At 37.3% G+C, this 23872-nt stretch overlaps 1 protein-coding gene across 1 annotated transcript in view; it reads right to left on the bottom strand.

Moving 5' to 3' along the window:
- Positions 1-23872, bottom strand: part of MAP3K2 (mitogen-activated protein kinase kinase kinase 2) — an 88621-nt gene that overhangs the window by 21250 nt on the left and 43499 nt on the right. Inside the window, exons 3-10 of the mRNA XM_039494804.1 lie at positions 22058-22197; positions 18772-18812; positions 14916-15015; positions 12637-12750; positions 11566-11665; positions 9213-9343; positions 7615-7694; positions 2312-2379 (exon numbers count right to left, since the gene is read on the bottom strand). Of these exons, the coding sequence (XP_039350738.1) occupies positions 2312-2379; positions 7615-7694; positions 9213-9343; positions 11566-11665; positions 12637-12750; positions 14916-15015; positions 18772-18812; positions 22058-22197 (774 nt within the window). The remainder of the gene's footprint in view (positions 1-2311; positions 2380-7614; positions 7695-9212; positions 9344-11565; positions 11666-12636; positions 12751-14915; positions 15016-18771; positions 18813-22057; positions 22198-23872) is intronic.

The raw sequence follows: 23872 nt of genomic DNA on the forward strand, positions 1-23872 counted from the left end.
TGCTGCTCCACATAGAGGATGACAACCTAATACTACTATCATTTACTCTGTTAGCTCAAGTGGCAGAGATGTGATGACCTAAAGGTTCAATATCACGACACCTGATGGAATTAGTGTGCGTGTTAAGTGTAATTTCATAGGTTTTTAAAAAAACAATCTTTAAAAAAATTCAGATTTCAGAGTCAAACATACAAAAGTTAGGAAATGCCAGAATTAAGGTTGCCTGTGCAACCTTAATTAAGCCCCCTTATATGTATGCATTATGACAGTCTTTAATTAATGATCATATACTGGTTTTTCCAGGACTCCTGCCTCATTCAGTACACCTGATGGACTTACTCTGGGGACAAATTAGGGATGTGTAATGAAGCAGGCTGTTGGACTATTGCCTCATTTGTTGCAGAAGTTGGAAGGTCTGCAGTGACTGAGGCAGGAAATAGCAGGAAGAGAAAGGAAGATCCCATGGTTAAGACAGTTGAATGCTGCCCCAGAAAATTTTATTCTATCATTGTCTCTGTCACAGAGTTCTGTCTGATGCTAACCAAGTCACTTAAAACCAAGCTCTTTTCACAGGTGGCAACTGATTGTGTGTGTCATTTTCTGGGTGTCTGCCTTGAGACTCTGGGGTCTGATTTGCAGAAGTTCTGAACACTCACAACTGCAATTCAAGTCAACTGGAGTTATGCTTCAATATAAAAACTACTACATAATACTAGCTACTCTGAAAAATCAGGTCCAGGCACCTCAAATTAGGCACCCAAAATTAGAGAATATTTTTAATCTTAATCTGTGCTTCAGCTCCGTGTGTGTAAAATGGGGATAATACCTTATCACCTCACAGCAGTTTTGTGAAGATAAATTAATAAATGTTTGTGAAGCACTTGAATACTATCATGATAAGTGCCAATGGAAAAACCTATGACAAAATTAATAATCCTGTCTTCGCAGAAGGGTTTGAATAGTGTGCACGAAGTAAAATCTAAGACTATATACTGAACAAAGAAGATCAAACGAAATATTGAATAGCTGCCCATTAATTGATCATTGTCTAGTCTGTGCACTGAACGAGGCATGGGACATGTGGAAAAAATACTGAAATAAAGGCTCAGACAGGTTAAATAAATCACCCAAGGTTACACACCTATTCACTGGCAAACCGGAACTATGGTCCAGGTCTGACTCCTAGTCCTCTGCCACCTGACAAAGATGTCTCTCTTGCTTTTGGATGAGAGGCAAAAATTATCTGGTTATCCTGTGACCCAGAAATCCTTTGGTGCCAACTGGCAGACAGTATAGAGGGTTGCACAGGGATCCCTTGGGTATTTGCATAATAGTTCACCAAAGGGTGGTATATGAGGTCTCTCTTGAGAGCCAGCAGCCACTGGTCATTACAATCAATGCAAAATATCTGTACTATTTGGATAATACTTAAGGAGTTATGCATCTATACTGAAAATTATGTTCTTAAGGTCTTGGAATTAAGGCAGGTCACCAGATGGTGACACACCTCGGAAATGTTCCTTTCAGGCAGGAGGTAACAGACACTTATCTCCCCATTTGGCCATCTGTGTATTGTATGCCTGAGATGTATGCCTATCCATACACTGAGACAAGTGCCAGCTAAGAGACTGCAAAATCTACAAGAGAAGAAATCGACAAGAAGGAACAAACAGAAGGGGGATATTCTGTTTATGAATAAAGCAAACTGACAGCATTCTTTTCTCTTGTTTCATGAAAGGAGGGGCATAGCCAGTCAGGCTGTAAAGCACTACAAAGATTCTGGGTGAGCAATACTCTACAAGACATGAGTATCTTGTTAAGTTTAGGCTCTACAATGTGTATTCTGATTTTATTTCATTTGTAATAAATTTGTTTTCAATACTTCTACTTGTTACTACTTCATTTTCTATGCTTTGTTAAATAAACTTATACCGGATTTCACTATAAACAAATCTAAGTGCTATGTGTTAAACACAGCAATGATCTGAGCTGAAACTAGTAAGCTGAGGTGTTTTGATTCTTTGGAAGCAGCGAATCTGGGTGTGCCAACCACTGACCTGTAGAGGGACAGTGGGGCCTGTGAGGTCTAGAGGTGAGTGCTTGTGTGGCCATGGCTGGTAGAGTTGGGGAACTGAGCCATGACAAACACAAACAAGGTTTCCTCACACTAAGGGAAGGTGACAGCAAGGTGCCTGAAAACCCTGGGTACCCCAAGGAAACATCACATATACTAGGTACATGCATCCTGAGACATGTTACTTACAGCTGAATGTATCTGATAAGACAAAATGGGCCCAGTAGTTTTACCTACCTGAAAACTCCTGGTGGTTATCTGGATAGCTCTGTGCTCGTGGCATCCGAGATTTGGGGTAGCTATCTCTAGAAGTGTAAGACAACATTTCAGATGCTCTGTTACTGGAGAGTCAGAGTAGTCAGGCAAGCACTTAAGTCTTACTGTTTTATAATTGTTGAATTACACAGCAAAGTATGTGCTATCCCAGTCTCCTGCACTTGTAAACCTGAATGGGACCCAACTTTGAAATACCAAAGCTCGTAGATATCAATTACAATGGATGGATCTTGCTTGGGATAGGGAGGAAACGAATGGCACTGCTCATAAGTACAGTCTATTAGTAGACACAAAGCAGTGCCAATGAAGCCACACAGGAGCTCGTGCCTTGCACCTTCATGGATAAACAAAATCAAAACATCAGTTACAGGATATTAATTTATCATGAATTTTTGTAGCCTGTTTAAATATTTTTGCCAAAGAAATGCAGAATCTCTTGCAACTCTTGGATTTCCTTTTTCCTTCTGTGAAGCTCAAGTGATTTCATAAAAAACTTTAAAAAGCAATTAAGGGTGTTTCATGTGGTCAAATAATTTCTTACCTAGAAATTTGTCTTTATGTAACTCCCAGCCACCACACAGGAATGGATGGGATTCCAGTCAGACAGAACAACCAATTGCAGTAGAGCACTTCCATAACCATACCACCCCAGCATCTTCCTTTTCCAGATAAGAATTTCTCTAGTAGGCAACAGAAGCAGAAATGGAGACACAAGCCTAAACCCCTGTTAGGAGTCCTCGAATAAAGAAAGAGGCAAACTAAATGAGGATGACAAGAGGGTCTCTGGATTGGTTGAGGCAAGTCAAAACATTTCTAAGCAAGAAATGTTTTCATAGGATGCTTTCAGTTTACCAATCAAGGTTACATTTGTTTTCTTAGAAGAAAAATAAAAAATTAGGCAATCATTAAAAAAGGGTAAAAACTAAGGCTGTTGATTAATCGCAGTTAACTCATGTGATTAACTCAAAAAAATTAATCGCACTGTTAAACAGAATACCAATTGAAATTTATTAAATATTTTGGGTGTTTTACTACATTTTCAAATATATCGATTTCAATTACAACACAGAATACAAAGTGTACAGTGCTCATCTTATATTATTTTTTTATTACAAATATTTGCCCTGTATAAAACAATAGTATTTTTCAATTAACCTCATACCAGTATTGTAGTGCAATCACTTTATCATGAAACTGCACCTTACAAATGTAGTTTTTTTTGGTTACATAACTGCACTAAAAAAAAAAAAAGTGAAACTTTAGAGCCTACAAGTCCACTCAGTACTACTACTTGTTCAGCCAATCGCTAAGAGAAAAAAGTTTAAATTTACAGTATATAATGCTGCTCACTTCTTGTTTACAATGTCACCTGAAAGTGAGAAGAGGCGTTCACATGGTACTTCTGTAGCTGCTGTTGCAAGGTATTTACGTGCCAGATATGCTAAACATTCATATGCCCCTTCATGTTTCAGTCACCATTCCGGAGGACATGCTTTCGTGCTGATGACGCTCATTAAAAAAATGTGTCAATTAAATTTGTGACTGAAGTCCTTGGGGGAGAACTGTATGTCTCCTGCTTTGTTTTACCTGCATTCTGCCATATATTTCATGTGATAGCAGTTTTGGATGATGACCGAGCACATGTTGTTCATTTTAAGAATACTTTCACTGCAAATTTGACAAAATGTAAAGAAGATACCAATGTGAAATTTCTAAAGATAGCTACAGCACTCAACCCAAGATTTAAGAATCTGAAGTGCCTTCTAAAATCTGAGAGGGATGAGGCATGGAGATGTTTTCAGAAGTCTTAAAAGAACACTCTGATGTGGAAATTACAGAACCCAAACCACCAAAAAAGAAAATCAACCTTCTACTGGTGGCATCTGACTCAGATGATGAAAATGAACATGCATCAGTTCGCACTGCTTTGGATCGTTATTGAGCAGAACCCATCATCAGCATGGATGCATGTCTTCTGGAATGGTGGTTGAAGCATGAAGGGACATATGAATCTTTAGTGCATCTGGCATACAAATATCTTGTGACGCTGGCTACCACAGTGCCATGCAAATGCCAGTTCTCACTTTCAGGTGATATTGTAAACAAGAAGCGGGCAGCATTATCTTCTGCAAATGTAAACAAACTTGTTTGTCTGAGTGATTGGCTGACCAAGAAGGAGGACTGATTGGACTTGTAGGCTCTAAAGTTTTACATCATTTTGTTTTAGAATGCAGGGTTTTTTTTGTACATAATTCTACATTTGTGAGTTCAACTTTCATGACAAAGAGATTGAAACCTCGTACTGATATAAGGTTAATTGAAAAATACTATTTCTTTTGTTTTTTACAGTGCGAATATTTGTAATAAAAAATATAAAGTGAGCACTGTATACTTTTTATTCTATGTTGTAATTGAAATCAATATATTTGAAAATTATTAATTTTTTTAATCGCTTGACAGTCCTAGTAAAAACCCTAAATACCTAAAATCAAGTGCATAACCTTTTACACACCAGCTACAAAAAGGATATTTCAAGCACTGATGCAATCTCTCTATACCATACATAGGTTTTCTTATCTGTAAAATTGAGATAACAATTACTTAACTCAAAGGGGTATTTATGAGACTAAATTAATTACTATTTGCGAAGCACTGATTCTCAGATGAAAAGTTGCTATAGAAGTGCAGAGTATTCAGCAGTAGAAAGCTATTTTCTTCTAAGGAAATTGAGTACACTCTTATTAGAAAACAAACGCTATGAGGGTATGTTTTTGAGGAATGGAGATCTATGGATTCAAGTTTTCCTGAGAAGTTTCAAGAAGCTTCTTGAAACATCTTCTTAAACATGGTATAAATAGCCACAGAACATCTAATCTTTCCTTCCACTGGAAAGAATAGTAATCTCTCTCTCCTTCTCTAATTGGATACGCATAACTAAACGAATTCATCCAGTAAGTAATCTTTTGCCCCTAAGTACTTCCAAGCTTCTGGAAAGTTCAAATCTCAAACGTTTTCAAAGACCCTTTTGTGATACTTTGATGACAATTAGCTTACAATTTCATGTCTTTCCCAAAAAATGGACATGAAGAGATATATGCCTTAACTCTAAAGTCTTTAACTACTATACAGTTTGCAGAATCCAACTACTTAAAGTTTAAACAATGAGGAGTCCTTGTGGCACCTTAGAGACTAACACATTTGTTTGGGCATACGTGGGTTATAACCCACTTCATCGGATGCATATGATGAAGTGGATTATAGCCCACGTAGGCCCAAATAAATGTATTTGTCTCTAAGGTGCCACAAGGACTCCTCATTGTTTTTGCTGATACAGATTAACACAACTACCCCTCTGAAACTTCAAGTTTGCGGTCTAAGATGTATCTGACCTTCAACTCCAAGATAACCATATTCCGTATGCCCCTGATATCAAGCTAGATTTCAGAGTGACTGATATGCCTGTTGCTGTGCCAATATTTTGACTCATGGGACTCCAGTCTAGTTCTGAGTCTACTTAGCATGTGTTCCTGGACACAGCGGTTTTTCTCTACTGGTATAAACATTTGAGAAGCTGAGACAGATCAGAAGCCCCTGTTATTGCCATTCTCTGTCCTATGTTCCATAAGCACAAAACAAGCTTGGAACTGATGTCTTTCCCCACATTTTTTACCCTTTTCTAGCCCTGCATTGCTAATACAGGAAAGGAGTGCTGTTGATGTTCTGACAGTAAGAACAGCTTAGAGGAAGAAGTTCCTGCAGTGCTTTGGACATGGGAGGTTAGTCTTTTACCACTTTTGGCTCCTGTCAGAGTGGAACAGGAAGACAGCAAGACTTTTGAATGGATATTTATAACTCCATGAGCTCTTCAATCATCAACAGTTAATTACTGGAATGATCACAGAACTCTACAGCAAATCAAATTAAATTACAAGACAACACAAAGGGAAAGCATGGACATGTTTAATTTCTGATGACAATGCAGAAATTTTGCACCATGTGCTGGGTTGAAGAATTTTATTTATTTGAGTTATCTGATGTCTACCCATACCTTAAACCATCACACAAAATTTAAGTATATTTTAGGGGTTTTTTAAATGTATCATTACAAAGTTTTGATTCAAACTTCCAATTTCAAATAGATTAATTTTTACTTTCCCACAAAAGAAAATAAACGCCCTCTCCCCAACCATATGGGGAGAGCCTCTCAGATCATCCTTCAGTTTCCAGCCCCTCCACATATGGATCCCCAATCAGTTTAAATGCCGGAAAAGATGGACTTTGCAGCATGCGTGGAAGATAAGTCCTTCCACAATGATGTCCTTATCAAATAAGGAAAGGAAGCACAAGGAATTTACCTCAACTATGACTGGCTATTCTGCCAGTCTGACTGGTTCAACATGGGAACAACCATCCATTTCAGGTTGGTGGATCTGTGGTTCATAAATGTGTACTGATAATTTTAATTAAGTACTTAGATATTATAAGAGTGGAACAAAACGACAAAACTTAAGTAAACTTAAAACCAAACCAAGATAACAGTTAATTGTATCTGCTTGTTTCGCCCGTACAATGGAGTTCTTTCAGAACAAAAAATATTAAATTAAAAGAATAAAAAAAATCAGCAAATAAAAACAATCAGTTCATCTGGGAAATGTTCAAATTTTGTTTTATTTATAATATTTGGGCACGTAGGTGGAACTGAAATGTTCAGTAAAATATGTGCGAACAATATAATCCTATGTGCTGAATGGATCTTTATCTGCAATGACTATATACAACTATCACTCACCTTCCCGTTTATGTTTGACTGTTTGCACAGATTTATCATCTGTGCAGTAATATTAAGCACAGTGCTGGGTAACCCATTAGTAGAATGGAAGTTTTTTGCAGATTATGTCAATATCTAAAATGCATGTTTAAGGGAGTAGTTCATGGCTGTGGAATAGACTCAATTTACAAACAAGACAGCAATGGCCAGATTTACAATAAATCTGTGTGCAACAAAAAGCAGCAAGTCCAGAAACTGATGTTTTAAATTTCACACATCTTCAAAAACAACAGGCTGATATGGCACTCTTCTCTTCTGTGCATCAGTAAGCAGTTAAATCCCAGTAAGTTATATTGTTCTTGCTTTTGTGTGAGTGTATGTGCATTTGAAAAAAATACACCTAGAAATTGTTTCTGAAGGTTGAGTTACTATGTTCTGTGGTAGGTACTTTCAAGCAATCCAGCAGAAAGAAGTGCTGAATGTAAGTAGTTCTTACCCATCTAAAGGACTGTCAAGTGAGGGACAGCTTCCTGAGCCCGAGTTTTCAGGACTGCTCAAGGACAATGGATCCAGCATCTAGTAAATAACCATAAGAAAGGGACTGAAAATCTTTTTTTATGGTTGATGGTTGTTTACATCACATTTTATAGCGTAAAACCCAACATACTGCTCATAAAAATCAGCAGTTATAACTGATGTGGCTGAAGTCATATTGTATGGAGTCCTGCTTGTTGAAAAGCACTCTGGTGCCCTTCTCCCACCTAATACAAACATATTGTTTGTATCTACGTATTTAATTTACAGTGTTTAGGAAATAGTAAATTATAGCAATTACGTTAAAAGAAATGTATGTAGTACACACACAAAGAGAGGGAGTGTTTGCAACACCTATATTAGATTAACAAAATTGCTTGGTCTCTATCTCAGCCTGAAATTTTTTGGAAAACATGAGCAAAAAAATTAGGCTACTAAAGGATAGTTAGCTGTGGCAATGTTTCAAAAAAAATCCTTTTGTTTTTTAAAGAAATGGCTCCAGGAGAAGGAACTTGAAATTTGGAAAGGAGATGGTTATGGGGTCAGAGGTGTGTCTTTTGCTGCGTCTGTGACAATCCAGGTTACATGCCCTTTTGAGTGGCTGGTCCAGAGAGGATAACAGTCTACTACTTCTACCAGCTAAGTGAGTTATTCCTATAGCTTAAGTGGTAGAGGCACATGCTATAGAGCTGAAGGTCCTAGGTTTAAACACTACTGAGGACTCATGCAGGTGGTTGTTACAATTGCACGTGCTATAAATATTTTACATTTTGGAGTGCCATACATACAATCCTTGGTCTCTAATTCCCTGTGAGCATCTGTGTACTTGAAACGTCTGAAAGGCATCAACTGACTTTGTGCAGGCCAATGGTAATGTTTTTTATTATGTACAGAAATGGGCTGGATCTGATCAGAGGATTGGTAGGCAGTGTTGCCAGTGGATAGGGCCCTGCACTGAGGGTCAGGAGATACAAGTTCTACCCCCAGTTCAGACACTGACTTTCTGTGCAACTGACAAGTCACTTTCACACTATGTCTCTGTTTTCTCTTCCACCCTCTCTCACCTCATCTCATTGTAAATTCTTCACGGTAAGTACTGACTCTTACTACTTGTGAGGATAGAGTCTACCTGTAGGGGGTCCTGATCCCAAATGGGGCAATGAGGCACCACTGTAATAAGGATAAATAATTATGGCCCAGATTTGAAAGGCACTACATATCCCATTTTCAATCCTCTGAGCTATTCAGACCCCGACCACCTTTTCCATCAGTATCCAGACAGGATACCGATATTCAGAGAGCGGGATTTCTTGTAGATTCTAATAGCTTCATTCTGGTGGAATAGTTGAGTAACAGACAGATCAGAGGGACAGAATGACACGCCCCTGTGCACCTGCCAGAAGGTGGTGGTAATGCTTACTAGGTTTACAGTACTTCACTTTCTTAAACCATTAAACAAACATTAACCGAAAAGCTGAGAGGTGGTAATTGGTAGGTCAGTCAGTCACCATGCCCACAGTGACATTTAATCAAGTGGAAATGAAAAAAATATATATTTACTTGATCCATGCTTTCTGGAATGAACTCGCCTTCACTATTGATACTAGTGAATGATCCATTTCGTACCACCTGGTGCAGCTCATCTGGAATGTATCCTGGGGGAGGTGAACTTCTATCACGGGTATTAGAACCTTAAAAAAAAAAAGGCAGTTTATTGGAGAACACTTTGCTTAGACTGGAGATTAAAAACAATCCTTTCCTGCAAAAAAGCTTACTATGGTATTTTCTTTCTTTTTGTAAAGCACCAAGTTTGCTTCTACATCTACCATGATTTATTTCACAATTTTGAAAGCTGACTGTTGCTCTCATGGAGCCGGATACTGCAAGGTACTGAACTCTCAATGGCCAGGGATTAAAAAAAAAAAAACACAACTGGGCACCATCAACTAAAACTTTAATGTCATCTCTTAAAATTTAATGTATTTAATGTATTACTTTTAAATGTATTAAGTGACAAAATAAAGCCCCAATCCTGCTCAATGGATGTGGACTCTGCTCGTGCAGAGCAGCTTCCAGGATCAGGGCTGAAGACGACAAATTAAGAACTACTAAACATCATGAGTTAGGACTGCTTAAGAGTCAATCTATATACTGAAGGACTCAAAAAATGTATTGAGATACTTGAGTTTTCCATGATTAAAATTAAAATTTCCATTGTTGCTTATAGCAGAGAACAAGAACAACAGTTCAGTTTGTATTCTGCCCTTTGTATTCTGGAAAGGGTTGCAAAATGATTCTTTGGGGTAAAACCCCCAATTAATTTACTTATATGAAAGTGTGTGAAAGGGATGAATCTTAAGGTGCCTTTCGGCCATCTTTCTTTCTCCCCAGAGATTGAAAACATAAACTAATATATATTAGTGTTATCTTTAAGGATAGAACTTACTTTTAAAAATATATGAAATTCTCCTTCACATTCCTCACTAACCCAAAATTAAGGGCAGTCATAGGCTTCCCAGGGCCCAGAGCCAGCTGTGATCACTTTCTCCTTTACAAAACACTCCTAGACCTGTAGTTAATATTCTGTGTTTCTCCCGCAATTTTTGGTGCCCTTAACTTCATTAGAAGAGAGACAATAATTCTAAACCTATAATCTGGGAATTGTGTCCATCTACATATCTGTCTCTGGATAAAAATTTGCCTCTGTCAACGTGCAAGTTAATCTGGTGCGTTCTAAATCTTGCATTTAGAATGCCCCATTTTCCGCTGTACAGCACAGGCATATAATTCATTAATTCCCAGCACACCATACGACTGGATCTAGATTTCATCAGAATGGAGTATTTACTGATTTTTTGTGGCCTGACTCATTTTAAACCTTGCAGTTGGCACTACTGAATGTTGTAAATAAAAAGCACATTTCAACTGCATCAAACCAGATGTGACAAATTGATACCTAAATACAGGTCTTTATATCACATTAACATTTGTATTTAATATGGTCATATTTAAAATTTTAAAGAAAAGATGGTTCAATATCCAATCCCAAAATAAAGTAAGCATTTAATTAAGCATCCAACTATCTCCTTAACACAGATGAGTTACAGTGCCACACTATTTTCTTTTGTTTGTAATAGTGCTATACACACTGCAAAATATGCTTACATGATGTGCAAAATCAAAATTTAATTTACAATTAAATTGACTGAAACAAATGTTACTTGTTCAATTAATTCTTTAGCCACAGAAGAAGTGAAACCAAGGAATCCACATAATTAAATTTCACAAGTTAACCTCACACTTCAAACTGTGCATTGGAGAAAAGGTTAATTAGCCCAATGTAACACAGCTGCTTCTCTTAGAGCTACTTTAAAAGCAGCATGAACAATCTAAATCATCAAACATCATTTTTAAGACTGGAATCTTACAGTCAGGAAAATGCATTGCCATTTACATAAAGATGGCTTTGTTCAGAAGCTCAATCCTGCATGTAATGAAGTCAAAGGGAGTATTGACACTGACTTTAATGGATAGAAGGGATGAGTCTGTAAATGAACAATAAAAAAGAAATCTATAGATGAACATTAGGGAACAAAGAATTAAACCCATTTGCTAATATCCCAAATCTAATTCTATTACTGGGTTCTTTCAACTATGGATTAATTCTTGTTTTGTCAGTGTTTTCTGCACTAAACATTTATACAAATTAAAAAAATTCACCTTTAATTTTTCTTTGATTTTTACAACTAAAAATTATCACCTAGCTCATCAGCATGAATAAACCTCAATAAAAGAAACATAGCATCAACTAATCAATCAGGATTAATAGAGATACTCTCTCAAGTATGAGTCTGCAGACAATTTAAAATGAAAGCTCATACACTTAAAATCACAGGAATATTAATTGCTTTACCTATTACAGACAGCCTGTTTTTCCTCTCTGCCACTCCAAACACTGTATTATCCAAATCTTCCAGTGATGTCAATGGTTCCATGTTACTTAAGACAGGAACCTAAAAATGAAAAAAAAAATTTAAAATAACAAATAAGTTTAATTCTGTAGCCCCGAAAGGAGAAGAAATAAAGAAAAACATGCTACAAATTTCCTAAAGTTCTTTATGCTATGAGAAATGTTTCCATGCAATATATCCTTTTTTTTTAAAATAATATAAGCTGAAGGAAAAGAAGCCAATTTGCTTCAAAGTCCATATATTTCCTATCACTTCAGTAGTTTATTCAAACATTTCTACAATCACGTCTTAAATTACACTGAAATAATAAATTATGTTTGTTATAAGTAGGATTTTTTTCAAACTTGCAATTTTCAGTGTGTGTTAAGAAAAATACACATTTTCTTTTAGCTCATAGGATCTGATGTTTGGATTTCAGCTTGAAAGAATCACGATACAAAATAATTATTTTTATTTATAATGTGGTATAACTCAAATGAGCAAATTATTATCAGGGCCTTATTCTGTTAGTAATGTCCACATAAAGTGGTATTGTGGGACATGACACAAACCTACTATATCTCCACTGTTACCATTTGTTGTGACAGATGCATTTGAACACTTATTTTTATTTAAAGAAAATTTGAAATTATTAAATTTAAAAAAGTTTAAATAGCAGTTTCAAATACTGCACTAGCCTCTGAAATTGCATGCCAATGTTGGTGATTTTACACATTTTCCTATTTTAAAAAAATATATCTTTTGCTGCTGTATGAAAAACCCACACAAAGAGGGTAACTCGAATAATTTAACTCTCCAGGGGAATACAGTGAAACTGACCAAATATGAAATGTTACATGCATAAAGTAATCAAACTGAACAAACAGAAAAACATTCTCTCTAATCTCTGAGTAATCTTAGATGTTACTTGTAACAATAATAGATAAATATTTCACACAGAAGTGTAATCTTTAAGTAGGCAGTGTCCCACTGAACTCTTTAATCTAGACATTAATAAATATACTAATTCGTACCTGTGAATTTCCATGTATTACAAGCAATATCTTGAGGCTCTTCATGTGAACACTACGATCTAGCAGTTCGACAGCTTTGTCCAAATCATCCTGTGTAGTTAATGGAATCACCAGCTACAGAGGGAGAGAGAAAAAAAAAGTAATCTTAATAAGGGACACAAATTAGTAGTATTGGTATAAACCCGATACTGTATGTGACTAAGCCCCCCCCCAACCATTTTTTTGTAAATTAATTAACATAAAATACTATGATAATGCAGCATTGAGATGGCTAAGTCAGGCACTGAAGAGAATCAGGAAATGATGTTAAATTTGAATCACAATTTTAACTTTGCCTTCTAGTCTGTAAAGCATTATGAAGCAGGCATTCATTACAAAGTAACAACCATTTCAAAATATATAATGTATAGCATCTTCTAGTATATTTTCTTCCTTCTCTCACATAGAAGTATCATAATAAATCACTGTACCTTCCCCCCACAGAGCTCATATAACTTCTTTTCTACATCATTATGTATTTTGTCATGTCACATAATATACATTCAAAACACAATTTTAAAAACAGTGTATAAATGTTGTTTATACACATTCCCCAATGACTTATCTATTAAGTAATTACATTACTCAAGGAAGGGTGCCAGATATGAACATTCCTACATGGGATAAATACAGACCACACTAGGAAGGCATGAACTGAATTAATTATTTGCCTAGGCCAGGGTCACAAATTGCCAACTAAAATCCACTTAATTTATAATTTAACATTTTTTAACCCATAACCAGATTTTAATCAAATTGGAATGGAAATATCTCCTGTTTATATAAAGAAATTGCACAATACTGGTCTATATCAATGGATTTTCCCTGCCCACAAGTAACTATTGTAATGAAGTTTGAGGAATGAAACATTTTGCAAATTTGGTTATCTAGCAATCAATTAATCTCCATGTTACAAAAAGAAAAACACAATCAAATGGGGTGTGTGGGGGGGGAGGGGAGGACATTTTAGAATAAAACCAGAAATTAAGCTATTAATTAGTATTTGTATTACGTTAGTACCTAAAACCCATAATCAGGGATTGGGACATCATCATAATGGTCACTGTAGAGATATAAATTACAGTAAAGACTGTCCTATCATAGAAGATTAGGGTTGGAAGAGCCCTCAGGAGGTCATCTAGTCCAACCCCCTGCTCAAAGCAGGACCAACACCAACTAAATAATCCCAGTCAGGGCTTTGTCAAACTTCAAGGAGGGAGGTTCCACCACCTCCCTACGTAACCCATTCCAGTGCTTCACCACCCTCTTAGTGAAATACCTAGTCCTACCTCAAAGATCTTAATTATGATACAAGTAGTGGACAAAACCAAACAAATGGTTAGGGAAGAAAAGGTAAACAGTAGTTTATAATATTTATTTGCTTAACAGTGGTAGGTTGTTTCTAACACACTTCTCCTTTCTCATTTTAACTCAAGAGGAACAAGAGGAGCAGAAAATTCATTCATATGCCCAGAGGAAATTATCCTTTTGTGGGGCCCTGGGCCAGAGCAAGTGGGGGCCCTCCCCATTCCTTCCACCTGCAGTAGCTCCCTCTGCTGCCCCCCACCCCCGCGCTCCTACCAGCAGGAGAGCCGGGTGGGTGGGCAGAGCGGGTCGTGGTGCAGGTGCACCCATTTTTCTGAGGTCCCCCAGTTGGCTGTGCTGCCCAGAGGAACTAGGGGGAAGAAAACAATTAAGTCCAGAAATGAGACAGGAGGTCTGGCTCTTTACTCAAATGTCCCAATACTAATAATATTTTACACTTAAATAATATTAATTTTTAGATCTCAAAGCACTTTACGGTGAGGGTAAATATCACCCACATTTTACAAAAAGGAAGGGGAGGCACAAAGAGAGATTAAATGAGTTGCCCAAAGTCACATAGCAGGTCAGTGACAAAGCTGGGAATAAAAATCAAATTCACCCCTCCAACCCTCCGTCTGGTGTCCCATCCATCAGAGCATGCTGCCTCCCTACAAAATCTTGGGCTGTGCCCTCTGCCTTATCCCTGTTTAGACAAATCCCATTCACCTGATGGAATGGTGCCGTGGAGAACCCTGCAAACTCATGACAGAAGTGACTAACCTTGGCCCATCTGCAGCTTTTTATACAGGAGGGCATCAGGCGGCCTTCAGTCATTATGAAAATACGTTGGACTTCAGTTTTGAAATGTTCAGCTGTCAAAACCATTAATACATTAAAATATGAGAAACTGACAATTTAGGAAGACAGAATATTACCTCATTATTGCTGTAATGCAAGTCCATAGGCTGTCCAAAAGCAACTTTAGCTTTAGATGCAAGATCTTCTAGTTTCACAGGCCTGGGAAATTGTAGAATCCTGTAACACAAAAAATAATTTTTGGAGAATTTTTTCACTAATTTGAAAGGGTCATTGTTTATTAATGAATTACCCATGAGTAATCTTATAACAGGAAAAAGAAGAAACAGTTTACAAAATATTTGCTGCCTTTCTGGAACATTAATATGCAGAATAAATTTAAAAAAGCATCTTTTGTGGTCAAAATTAAAGGAACACTCACAGACATAAAATTAGGTCCTGCTAGCTGTGCTTTAGTAACTTACATATTGCTCTATTCTGGTGAGCACACACAGCATTAAATATTCCAGAATCCTGCTCCACGTATTCCAGAATGGAGGATTCTTGTAAATTTCAATAACTTCTGTTTAACAGAATGAAGTAGAACAGTGGAGGCAGCTATCACTGAGGCTTGATCTGCACAACATACTTACTTCGGTATAATTACGCCACTCAGGGATGTGAAAAATCCACACCCCAAATTAAGTAATTATACCGACCTTAACACACACACACACGTAGACAGAGCTATGACGGCAGGATAGCTTCTCCCACCGACATAGCTACTGCCTCTCGCAGAGGTGGAGTTAAGCCAACGAGAGAGCTCTCGTCCATTGGCTCTGAGCATCTTCACCAGATGTGCCGATGTAAATTTGTAGTGTAGACCTGCCCTAAGAAAAACAGGATGTAGGCTAGTAATGAGCTGACCAGCAGAAGAGTTAGAATTACATCAGGGGTAGGCAACCTATGGCATGGGGGCTCTGCATTTTAATTTAATTTTTAATGAAGCTTCTTAAACATTTTAAAAACCGTATTTACTTTACATACAACAATAGTTTAGTTATATATTATAGACTTATAGAAAGAGACCTTCTAAAAACATTAAAATGTATTACTGGCATGCGAAACCTTAAAATTATAGTGAATAAATGAAGACTCGGCACACCACTTCTGTAAGATTGCCAATCCCTGAATTACATCAATATTACCACCTTCATTTTAACTAGCTAACAAATTTTCTAGAATCAGGAGGAGAGCTTAAAAATACCATCCACCCACCTCCGTTTTTGAAAGATATGATGTAGTTAAATTTCTGAGACCCTCAACACTGAGTGTTTCTTTAGGTAAAATTCTCTTAAAATTTTCTAAAATGTGGGTTAAACTCAAACTAAAGATTTCCTATTAGCTGAATGCCACCAAAACTAAAAGATCCTAAATGTGTGTCACTCTCAGAGCTTCCATTATGTACAAATATCTCTCAAATAGAGGCTATTAAATTATTTCAGCAGAAAGGCCATATAACAGACTTTTGCTTCATCTCTATTCTAAGTTACCGAGGCAGATATTAACCACAAATCCTGAAGAGAAATTCTACTTGAATTTTATGGATATTACACTGGAAAATTAACAATGGCTAATGGTCCCTTTTATCTGGGTCTTCATTAACCAACATACCAGTAAGAACATTGTTTTCTTGGGGAAAGGAGGACAGAAGCTAGGTCATTAAGGAAAGTCTCTTTCCTTTCTCACCTTAGTCAATTGTGCATTCAGCAAGCTTGGAACTTTGCTTACTAGAAGACTTTGGCTATCAGTTTAGAATGGCATATATATTATCTTAGGAACTCATGAATAGCTTTGGACTCCTCCTTTCTGCCTCCTATTTTACAACAATGTAGAAGCACCATTCAAAATATTTATTTATTGCATAACCCCATGTCCACTGTTCCACACAATCCTGGTATCTTTGGATCTGCATGTTCTTACACAGAACATCAGAGCTCAACCTGCATATTGGACTTGGTCTGTCCAGTATCACCTGTTTGCAGTTGTAGATATGTTGATCACAGGATATGAGAGGCACAAGGTGGATAAGTTAACTTTTTTTTTTAATTGGCCCCACTGCTGTTGGTGAAAGCTTGTCTCTTTCACCAACAGAAGTGGGTCCAATAAAAAAATGTTAACTCACCCACCTTCTCTCTCCAATATCACCTGGGCATTAGCTCCAAATCCCTTCTATCTGGCCTGAAATAGTCTTATTTTTAAAGGCAGCTATAAGGATGTATTTTGCATTACATAAAACACTCTTCCATGAATGATGTGCTAATACATTTCAATTACAATTTCAGACACAGTGAAGTCTGGTAATGGCCACTAAGAGTACTTCTATTTTTCTAGTATCAGAGGGGTAGCCGTGTTTGCTGCTTTTACAGATCCAGACTAAGAATCCTGTGGCACCTTATAGACTAACAGACGTTTTGGAGCATGAGCTTTCATGGGTGAGACTTGCATCTGACGAAGTAGGTATTCACCCACGAAAGCTCATGCTCCAAAACGTCTGTTAGTCTATAAGGTGCCACAGGATTCTTTGCTCTATTTTTCTAGCCATTTTAAAAGATGGCCACACTGCATTCTGATTAGCATGGAAGAACTTGCACTGACAGATTTTACAGGCCACTAATGACTGGTAACCAGTAGCACAGGCTTTAGTGTAATTTTGTTTTTTAAAAAGGAAAAGAGAACTGTTGCATTTGCTATTGTTAAAAATGGGGTTCTCTTTGAAGGAGAGTGGGAGACCTCCACATAGGGGAGATGGAGTCATACATCTTAGCTTTAATTATGCTTTTTAAGCTTTTGAATATCTCTCTCTCTGCCCCCAACATGAAGTTGTATTTGAACTGATTGGTTTCTACTAAACTTCAGAACAGCCCAGTTACAAATCTCAGAAGACTTTCCTATAGCAGAATTGCCAGTTAGGATTTTCCCACAAAATAAGTCAGTACAGGAAGGGCAAATCAAAATATTTCCTTTTCTTGCTAATGTAGGGCTTGATCCTGGTGACTTCATTCATGTGAATAAAGTTATTCATGAGAGAGCATTTAAAGAATCAGGTCCATTCTTTGGAATTTACATCTAAGTAAATCATATTTGACAATTCCTTGGCTAATCAAAAGGGTGTAAAGCTAACTATGCAATGAAAAAAAACCTAAATCCCACTGTTCACTCTTACAAATATATGAACTTAATAAAGCTTAGGGCTGTAGGAAGTCTCCTGATTAGTCTGGCCTTCTGCGGAAGTGCATGAATTGCTCAACTCATTTCTCTGCAAGTTACATTTAGAGTTTGTCTACACATTTCTGGTAATGGTGTTAAAACTGCTCTGGGTCAGTTATTCCTTTGACCTCATGATCAACTTTTTTTTCTTAACATTTAAATCAGACTTGCTCCCTTTTATATATCATTGGTGCTAGTGACTACAACACACAGCATCAGACCCCAGCTAGGATGGCTGGCAAATATGGTAGCCTCAGTAATCCCTATAAAATTCTTTGTACTGATAACAAAATAGCTCTGGTGATCCAGTTTAGATCTGGCACTCACTTCATGTACCATGACGATATTGCTTCAACAATTCCTGACCACATATACAAATCTACTTATACGTGAGGCAGTTTGTGTAATTAATCTATGCTAGAAAGTTCTATTTTAAAAGCTAAGGTATGAAGGAGATTTGGTAAGACATTTGCTAATAAGATACTTTTTTAGTTAAGTATAGTTTGGGGTCTACATTTAACAGCTTTCAGTTAGAAATGTATAATTTAAACAAAATTATTTTCTGCTTATTTGTGCTGACTAGTCTACTTCTCTTAAGCCATGTGTGTACATCAATTTTTATCCAGTACTTTTAATGGTTTCTTTGGGACACTAGCAGAGAAATAGCAATAGAATTCGTAAACTAGCAACAGAAATGCATTAAAATAGTTTCTTTTCCTGTCTTACCTTTTTTCACCTCGGTGTTCGAATTTGACTCTAACATCATTCTGTAATGAAAGAGATAAATTATACATTTTTTAAAAAAGGCCATAATAGAAACCATTATAAATTATTAGTTGGTGACAAATTCTTACTCAGAAAACCATAAAAATATATTTAACATTCTCAGACATTTTGTTTAATCTTTAGAGGGCCCATAAGGTTTAATTACACTCTTTTCTTGCTTACTGAACATTTTGGCAGAAACTAACAGATAAGTGGAAGACTATTTCTTCTGCTAAGGTATCAGATATGATAAGTCCGGAAATCCATGAGGATCAAAAGGATGGTTTTGAACTAAACTAAACATTTGTGTGAGAAAAGAACATACATTGGCCAGGAATGGCGAACCATGGCCACTGGGAGCTGCAGGGGGCCGTGCCGGTGGACAGTCAACGTAAACAAAATGTCTCGTGGACTGCCAGCAGATTACCCTGATGGGCCATGTGCCGAAGGTTGCCGACCCAATTTACATTTAGCTGTATTAAAATGCATATGGTTTGTTTGTGCCCACTTTACCAAACGCTCCGAATCAGTGACCTTTGCTCTTCCTTATTTACTGCCCCACAATTTGTGCGCCATCTGTAAACTTTATCAGCAATGCTTTTAGGTCTTCTTCCAGATAATTAACAGAAATATTAAAATAACTGAGAACAGAACCCTGCAGGACCCCAGTAGAAACACACCAGCTCAATGATTCCCAATTCAGTTACTTTTCCAGACTGATCAGTTAGCTAGTTTTTAATTCATTTAACGTGTGCCATTTTTATTTTAGATCTTTCTAGTTTTTTAATCAAAATGTCATGCGGTACCAAGTCAAACACCTTACAGAACCCTAAGGATATTATACCAACACTGTTAGCTGTATCAACCATAATTGATTTTTTTTTTTAAATAAGATTACAAGTTAGTTTAACAGGATCTATTTTCCCTAAACCCATGTGATTTGCATTAATTAGATTATCCTCCTTTTATTATTTATTAAAGGAGTCCCATATCAGCCACTCCACTATGTTGCCCAGGATCAATGTCAGTCAGACAAACCTATAATTTACCTGGGTCATCCCATTTACCCTTTTTAAAAACTAGCACAACATTAGTTTTTTTCCAGTCTTCTGGAACTTCCCCAGTGCTCCAAGACTTATTGAAATTCAGCATTAATGGTCCAATCAGCTCCTCAGCAAGCTCTTTTAAAAATTTTGGATGCCTGTTATTTGGGTATGTTGATTTAAAAATGGCCAACTTTCCATTCCACTATTATCTCTGGAGGATGTTAAAGAGTGTTATCATATGATGAGACCATATCATCCTGTTTTTCCCCAAATACGGAACAGAAATATTTACTGAACCACGTCTGCTTTTTCTGCATTATTATTGATAATTCTACCATTTCCATCTAGTATATTTTGTTCCTAATATATTTTAAAAAAAACTTTTTATATCTTAATATATGCACACACTTTACAGCTGCCTTCACTTCCCCTCTAAACCAGGTCAGTTTTTTTTAAAGCCACTAAAGCCTTCTTCCTTGATTATAACTCTCTGGGCAGCTAGCAAGATGTTAAATTATTCACAATTATCATTCACATGTTTTCTGATTAATTCTTCCTCCCAGCTGATTTGGCTCATAATTGTTTTCAGCTTTGTGAAACTGGCCTTGTTAAAGCACCAAGTACCCATATTACTGGTTTGGACTTTATTGTGTTTGTATATTAGGATACAAGCTTGTATCTAAGCTACCATTAATTTTTAGTTTTGTAATCAGTTCCTCTTTATCTGTTAGGAAAAGGTCTAAGAAAGAATTACCCCTATATTGGCTGCAACACTTTTTGAGTTAGGAAACTGTCATTTATAATTTTTAGGAATATCAAGGCTGTTTTAATACTGGCAGCACGAGAACTCCAGCATGTCACTCAAACTGAAGTTCCCCATGATCACACAGTTCTTTTCCCTACACACTGTAAATAGGTACATACGGAGGTTGTCATCCTGGTCCCTAGTGTGATTGGGAGGTCTATAGCAGACACCAACTAGTACCCCATCTTGTGCTTTATCTATTCGGATATTGATCCATAAGCATTCAAGATAATTTTCTTCCAAGTTATCATTGACTCAGAAACAGATAATGTCATTTATGACAGAGTGCCACTCCTCCTCCCTTTTTGCCCGCTGAATCCTTCCTAAATCGGTACTACCATTTTAACATTGCAATTGTGTGAATCAACCCATCAGGTTTCAGTAATACCAACATCAAATTTATGCTCATAAATGGAGAATTCCAATCACAATTCCTTGTTTTGTTACAAGTGGAATATCTATGGCTTTTAAACCATCAATAAGGAATGATCCCCCCGCCTTCTCCCAAATACTGAAGATAAAATAGATTAATACAAATACATGTAAAAATTCAAATGTCTTGATAGACCACCAATTCAGGGTGCAATCCAACAAACATCCATTTAATTCCATGGGATTATTATCATGAGCAATGCTATTCTCATGCCCTTATACAGAATGTGATCTACTGTATGAATGAGAAAAACTGTGACTTTTTACTTCTTTATGAAGCTCACAGAAGCCCTGAAATTTTTTAAAATAAATATAAAATTTGAACATTCTGACTAAAAACTCCTCCCCCAACTCAACTGTTCATCTTTATCAATTCTCTATTGCAATATCACCATCTCCACTAGTTCTCCAGCTGCCCATAGTGTCTCTGGGAAAAAACACAGTTCACAAGACCTGGTATTTCGAATGTCAAACAAATGGAAAAAAAAAATCTTTCATACCTTCTCTATGTATTTCCCCCACTGCAAACATCCTTTAATATGACAGTTTAAATACCTGGATAGTCCAATTCAGTTGTATATGACTAAATTCAGTCTAAAGAAACAATTCAAAGAAGGGATGGCAGCAAACCTTGTTTTAGGATTTTTATTTTACAAGCAAGTCAGCAAAAAAGACTGATCCAAACCAAAGTGTGATCTTGACAATTAGTGTAACACTCGGATTATTGACTTAAAAAATTCAATTAGGGAGTAGGAAGGGGATGCTTTACTTTACCAGATACATTTAGTGTGCACGTGTTTAGAATGTGTCCTGAAACACTACTCTTCATTTTTGTAACTAATTTCAAAAATATGCAGCATCCACACTCATTTAACACTGACTTTGGTCTTGCAACTGGAAAATTATAGAAGTCACAGTATGATATACATTGTTCATTGTGTTAGACAAGAATGCTGAAAATTACCTGTTTTTTGGGTGAAGATGATTTTGGTTTTCCTGTTTCTTGTACTGGCAATGCAGGACGACTAGCCTTATGAAGGACAGCCAAATCCTGCATGATTGAATTCAAAGCTTGCTGCTCGATTGAATTCAAAGACTGATCATCTGTTTAAAAAACATATATAGGACATTTTAGAAGTTCAAATCATTGTTTCACTTGAAAGCTGCATTTAAAAATTGATTAGGAAAATAAACGTTTCCTAAAAACTTAAGAAATGGCACACATTCATCACAGTTAGCTTAATAAAAAAATAAATGATGCTGTGGCTAGCATGTTGCAATCACAAACATATTCTTTATTTAATTTGTTTCCAGGAAGTAACATCATAAGCAGGACTTAAGGAAATAAACAACTTTTATTGTTAAAGAACTTAAAATTTAATTTTTTTCAAAAATTTAAAGCAACTTCTCAACAAATTAGGACTAACAATTCAATTCACCTTGATACAACTGCAGACGATAACTAGGAAAAGGGGGTTCAAAGGCTATTTCACGTAAAACTCTTAGAAAAATGAGAGAGAAAAAATTAGATCTTCAACTTGTAAAGATGCACTATTATGGTAGTCCTTTGTTTGTAGCACAGAAAGACCGAAGTTAAGAATCTACTCTGGGTATCATTCTTCCCCAACCTAAACCAGTAGAACTCAGGGACACCGAAAAAGCAACACATTGGAACTCCTAATTAGAAGAGACTTTTGCTACTGAACACTTGCTTATTGCTCTCAATGTTGTTTTTACATTAGGTTCACTCTTCCAGCACTGCAACTGCAGCATTCTAAGGCAAAGGGGGCAAGCAAGGTTTCAAAGACAAAAGAGGTAACCTCAGTACGTTTGAGCAGGGGCAGCTCTAGGAATCCCGCCGCCCCAAGCAGGGCGGCACGCCGCGGGGCGCGCTCTGGCGGTGCCTGTCCCGCGGCTCCGGGGGACCTCTGGCAGACGTGCCTGCGGAGGTTCCGCTGGTCCCGCAGCTCCGGTGGAGCTTCCGCAGGCACGTCTGCGGGAGGTCCACCCGAGCCGCGGGACCAGCGAACCCTCCGCAGTCATGCCTGCGGGAGGTCCCCTGAAGCCGCGGCTCTGGTGGACCTCCCGCAGGCATGACTGCGGAAGGTCCGCCAGAGCTGGCTGCCGCCCTGCCGGCAAAATGCTGCCCCAAGCGCGCGCTTGGCGCGCTGGGGTCTGGAGCCGGCCCTGCATTTGAGGGAAGGGACAGTTAGAAGCCAGTCTGGCTGGCAATGGGGCAGTTAGTGAACCTAATGTAAAAACTACATTGAGAGCAATCAGCAAGTGTTCGGTAGCAACCGTCTCTTCTAATTAGAGTTCCAATGTGTTGCTTTTTCGGTGTCCCTGAGTTCTACTGGTTTAGGTAAAATTAGAATTAGCCCTAAGTCAGAATTAGTCCTACAGCCACATTTAAGATGGACAAACATTGGACAGTAATGTGTTTGGAGGTTTTGGGCGGTGGTTGGGAAACGTACCCTTCATTACTTCAACTCCACACCACAGTGGTTGCTCCTATGTACACTGGCCTGTAATTTACTCCAAATGGGTCCAAAGATAAATCTACTTGGAGGTGGTGTAAGGAAAGAAATAATATCCCACTACTCACACAAAAGATTATTAAACGGTGACATAATGAAGAACTCCTCTCTAGATTTTCTTGATGCTGGACTAATTAGCTAGCTTCAGGGCAAATTCTACTGCAACGTTCATGTAGATAGGTAGTGAAGAGCTCCCACTAGAACCTAGAGAACTGCTTAAATGGATTATGTATGCACATGAC

This window comes from Mauremys reevesii, linkage group 11 (assembly GCF_016161935.1).
Source record: "Mauremys reevesii isolate NIE-2019 linkage group 11, ASM1616193v1, whole genome shotgun sequence".
Classification (NCBI taxonomy): Eukaryota; Metazoa; Chordata; order Testudines; family Geoemydidae; genus Mauremys; species Mauremys reevesii.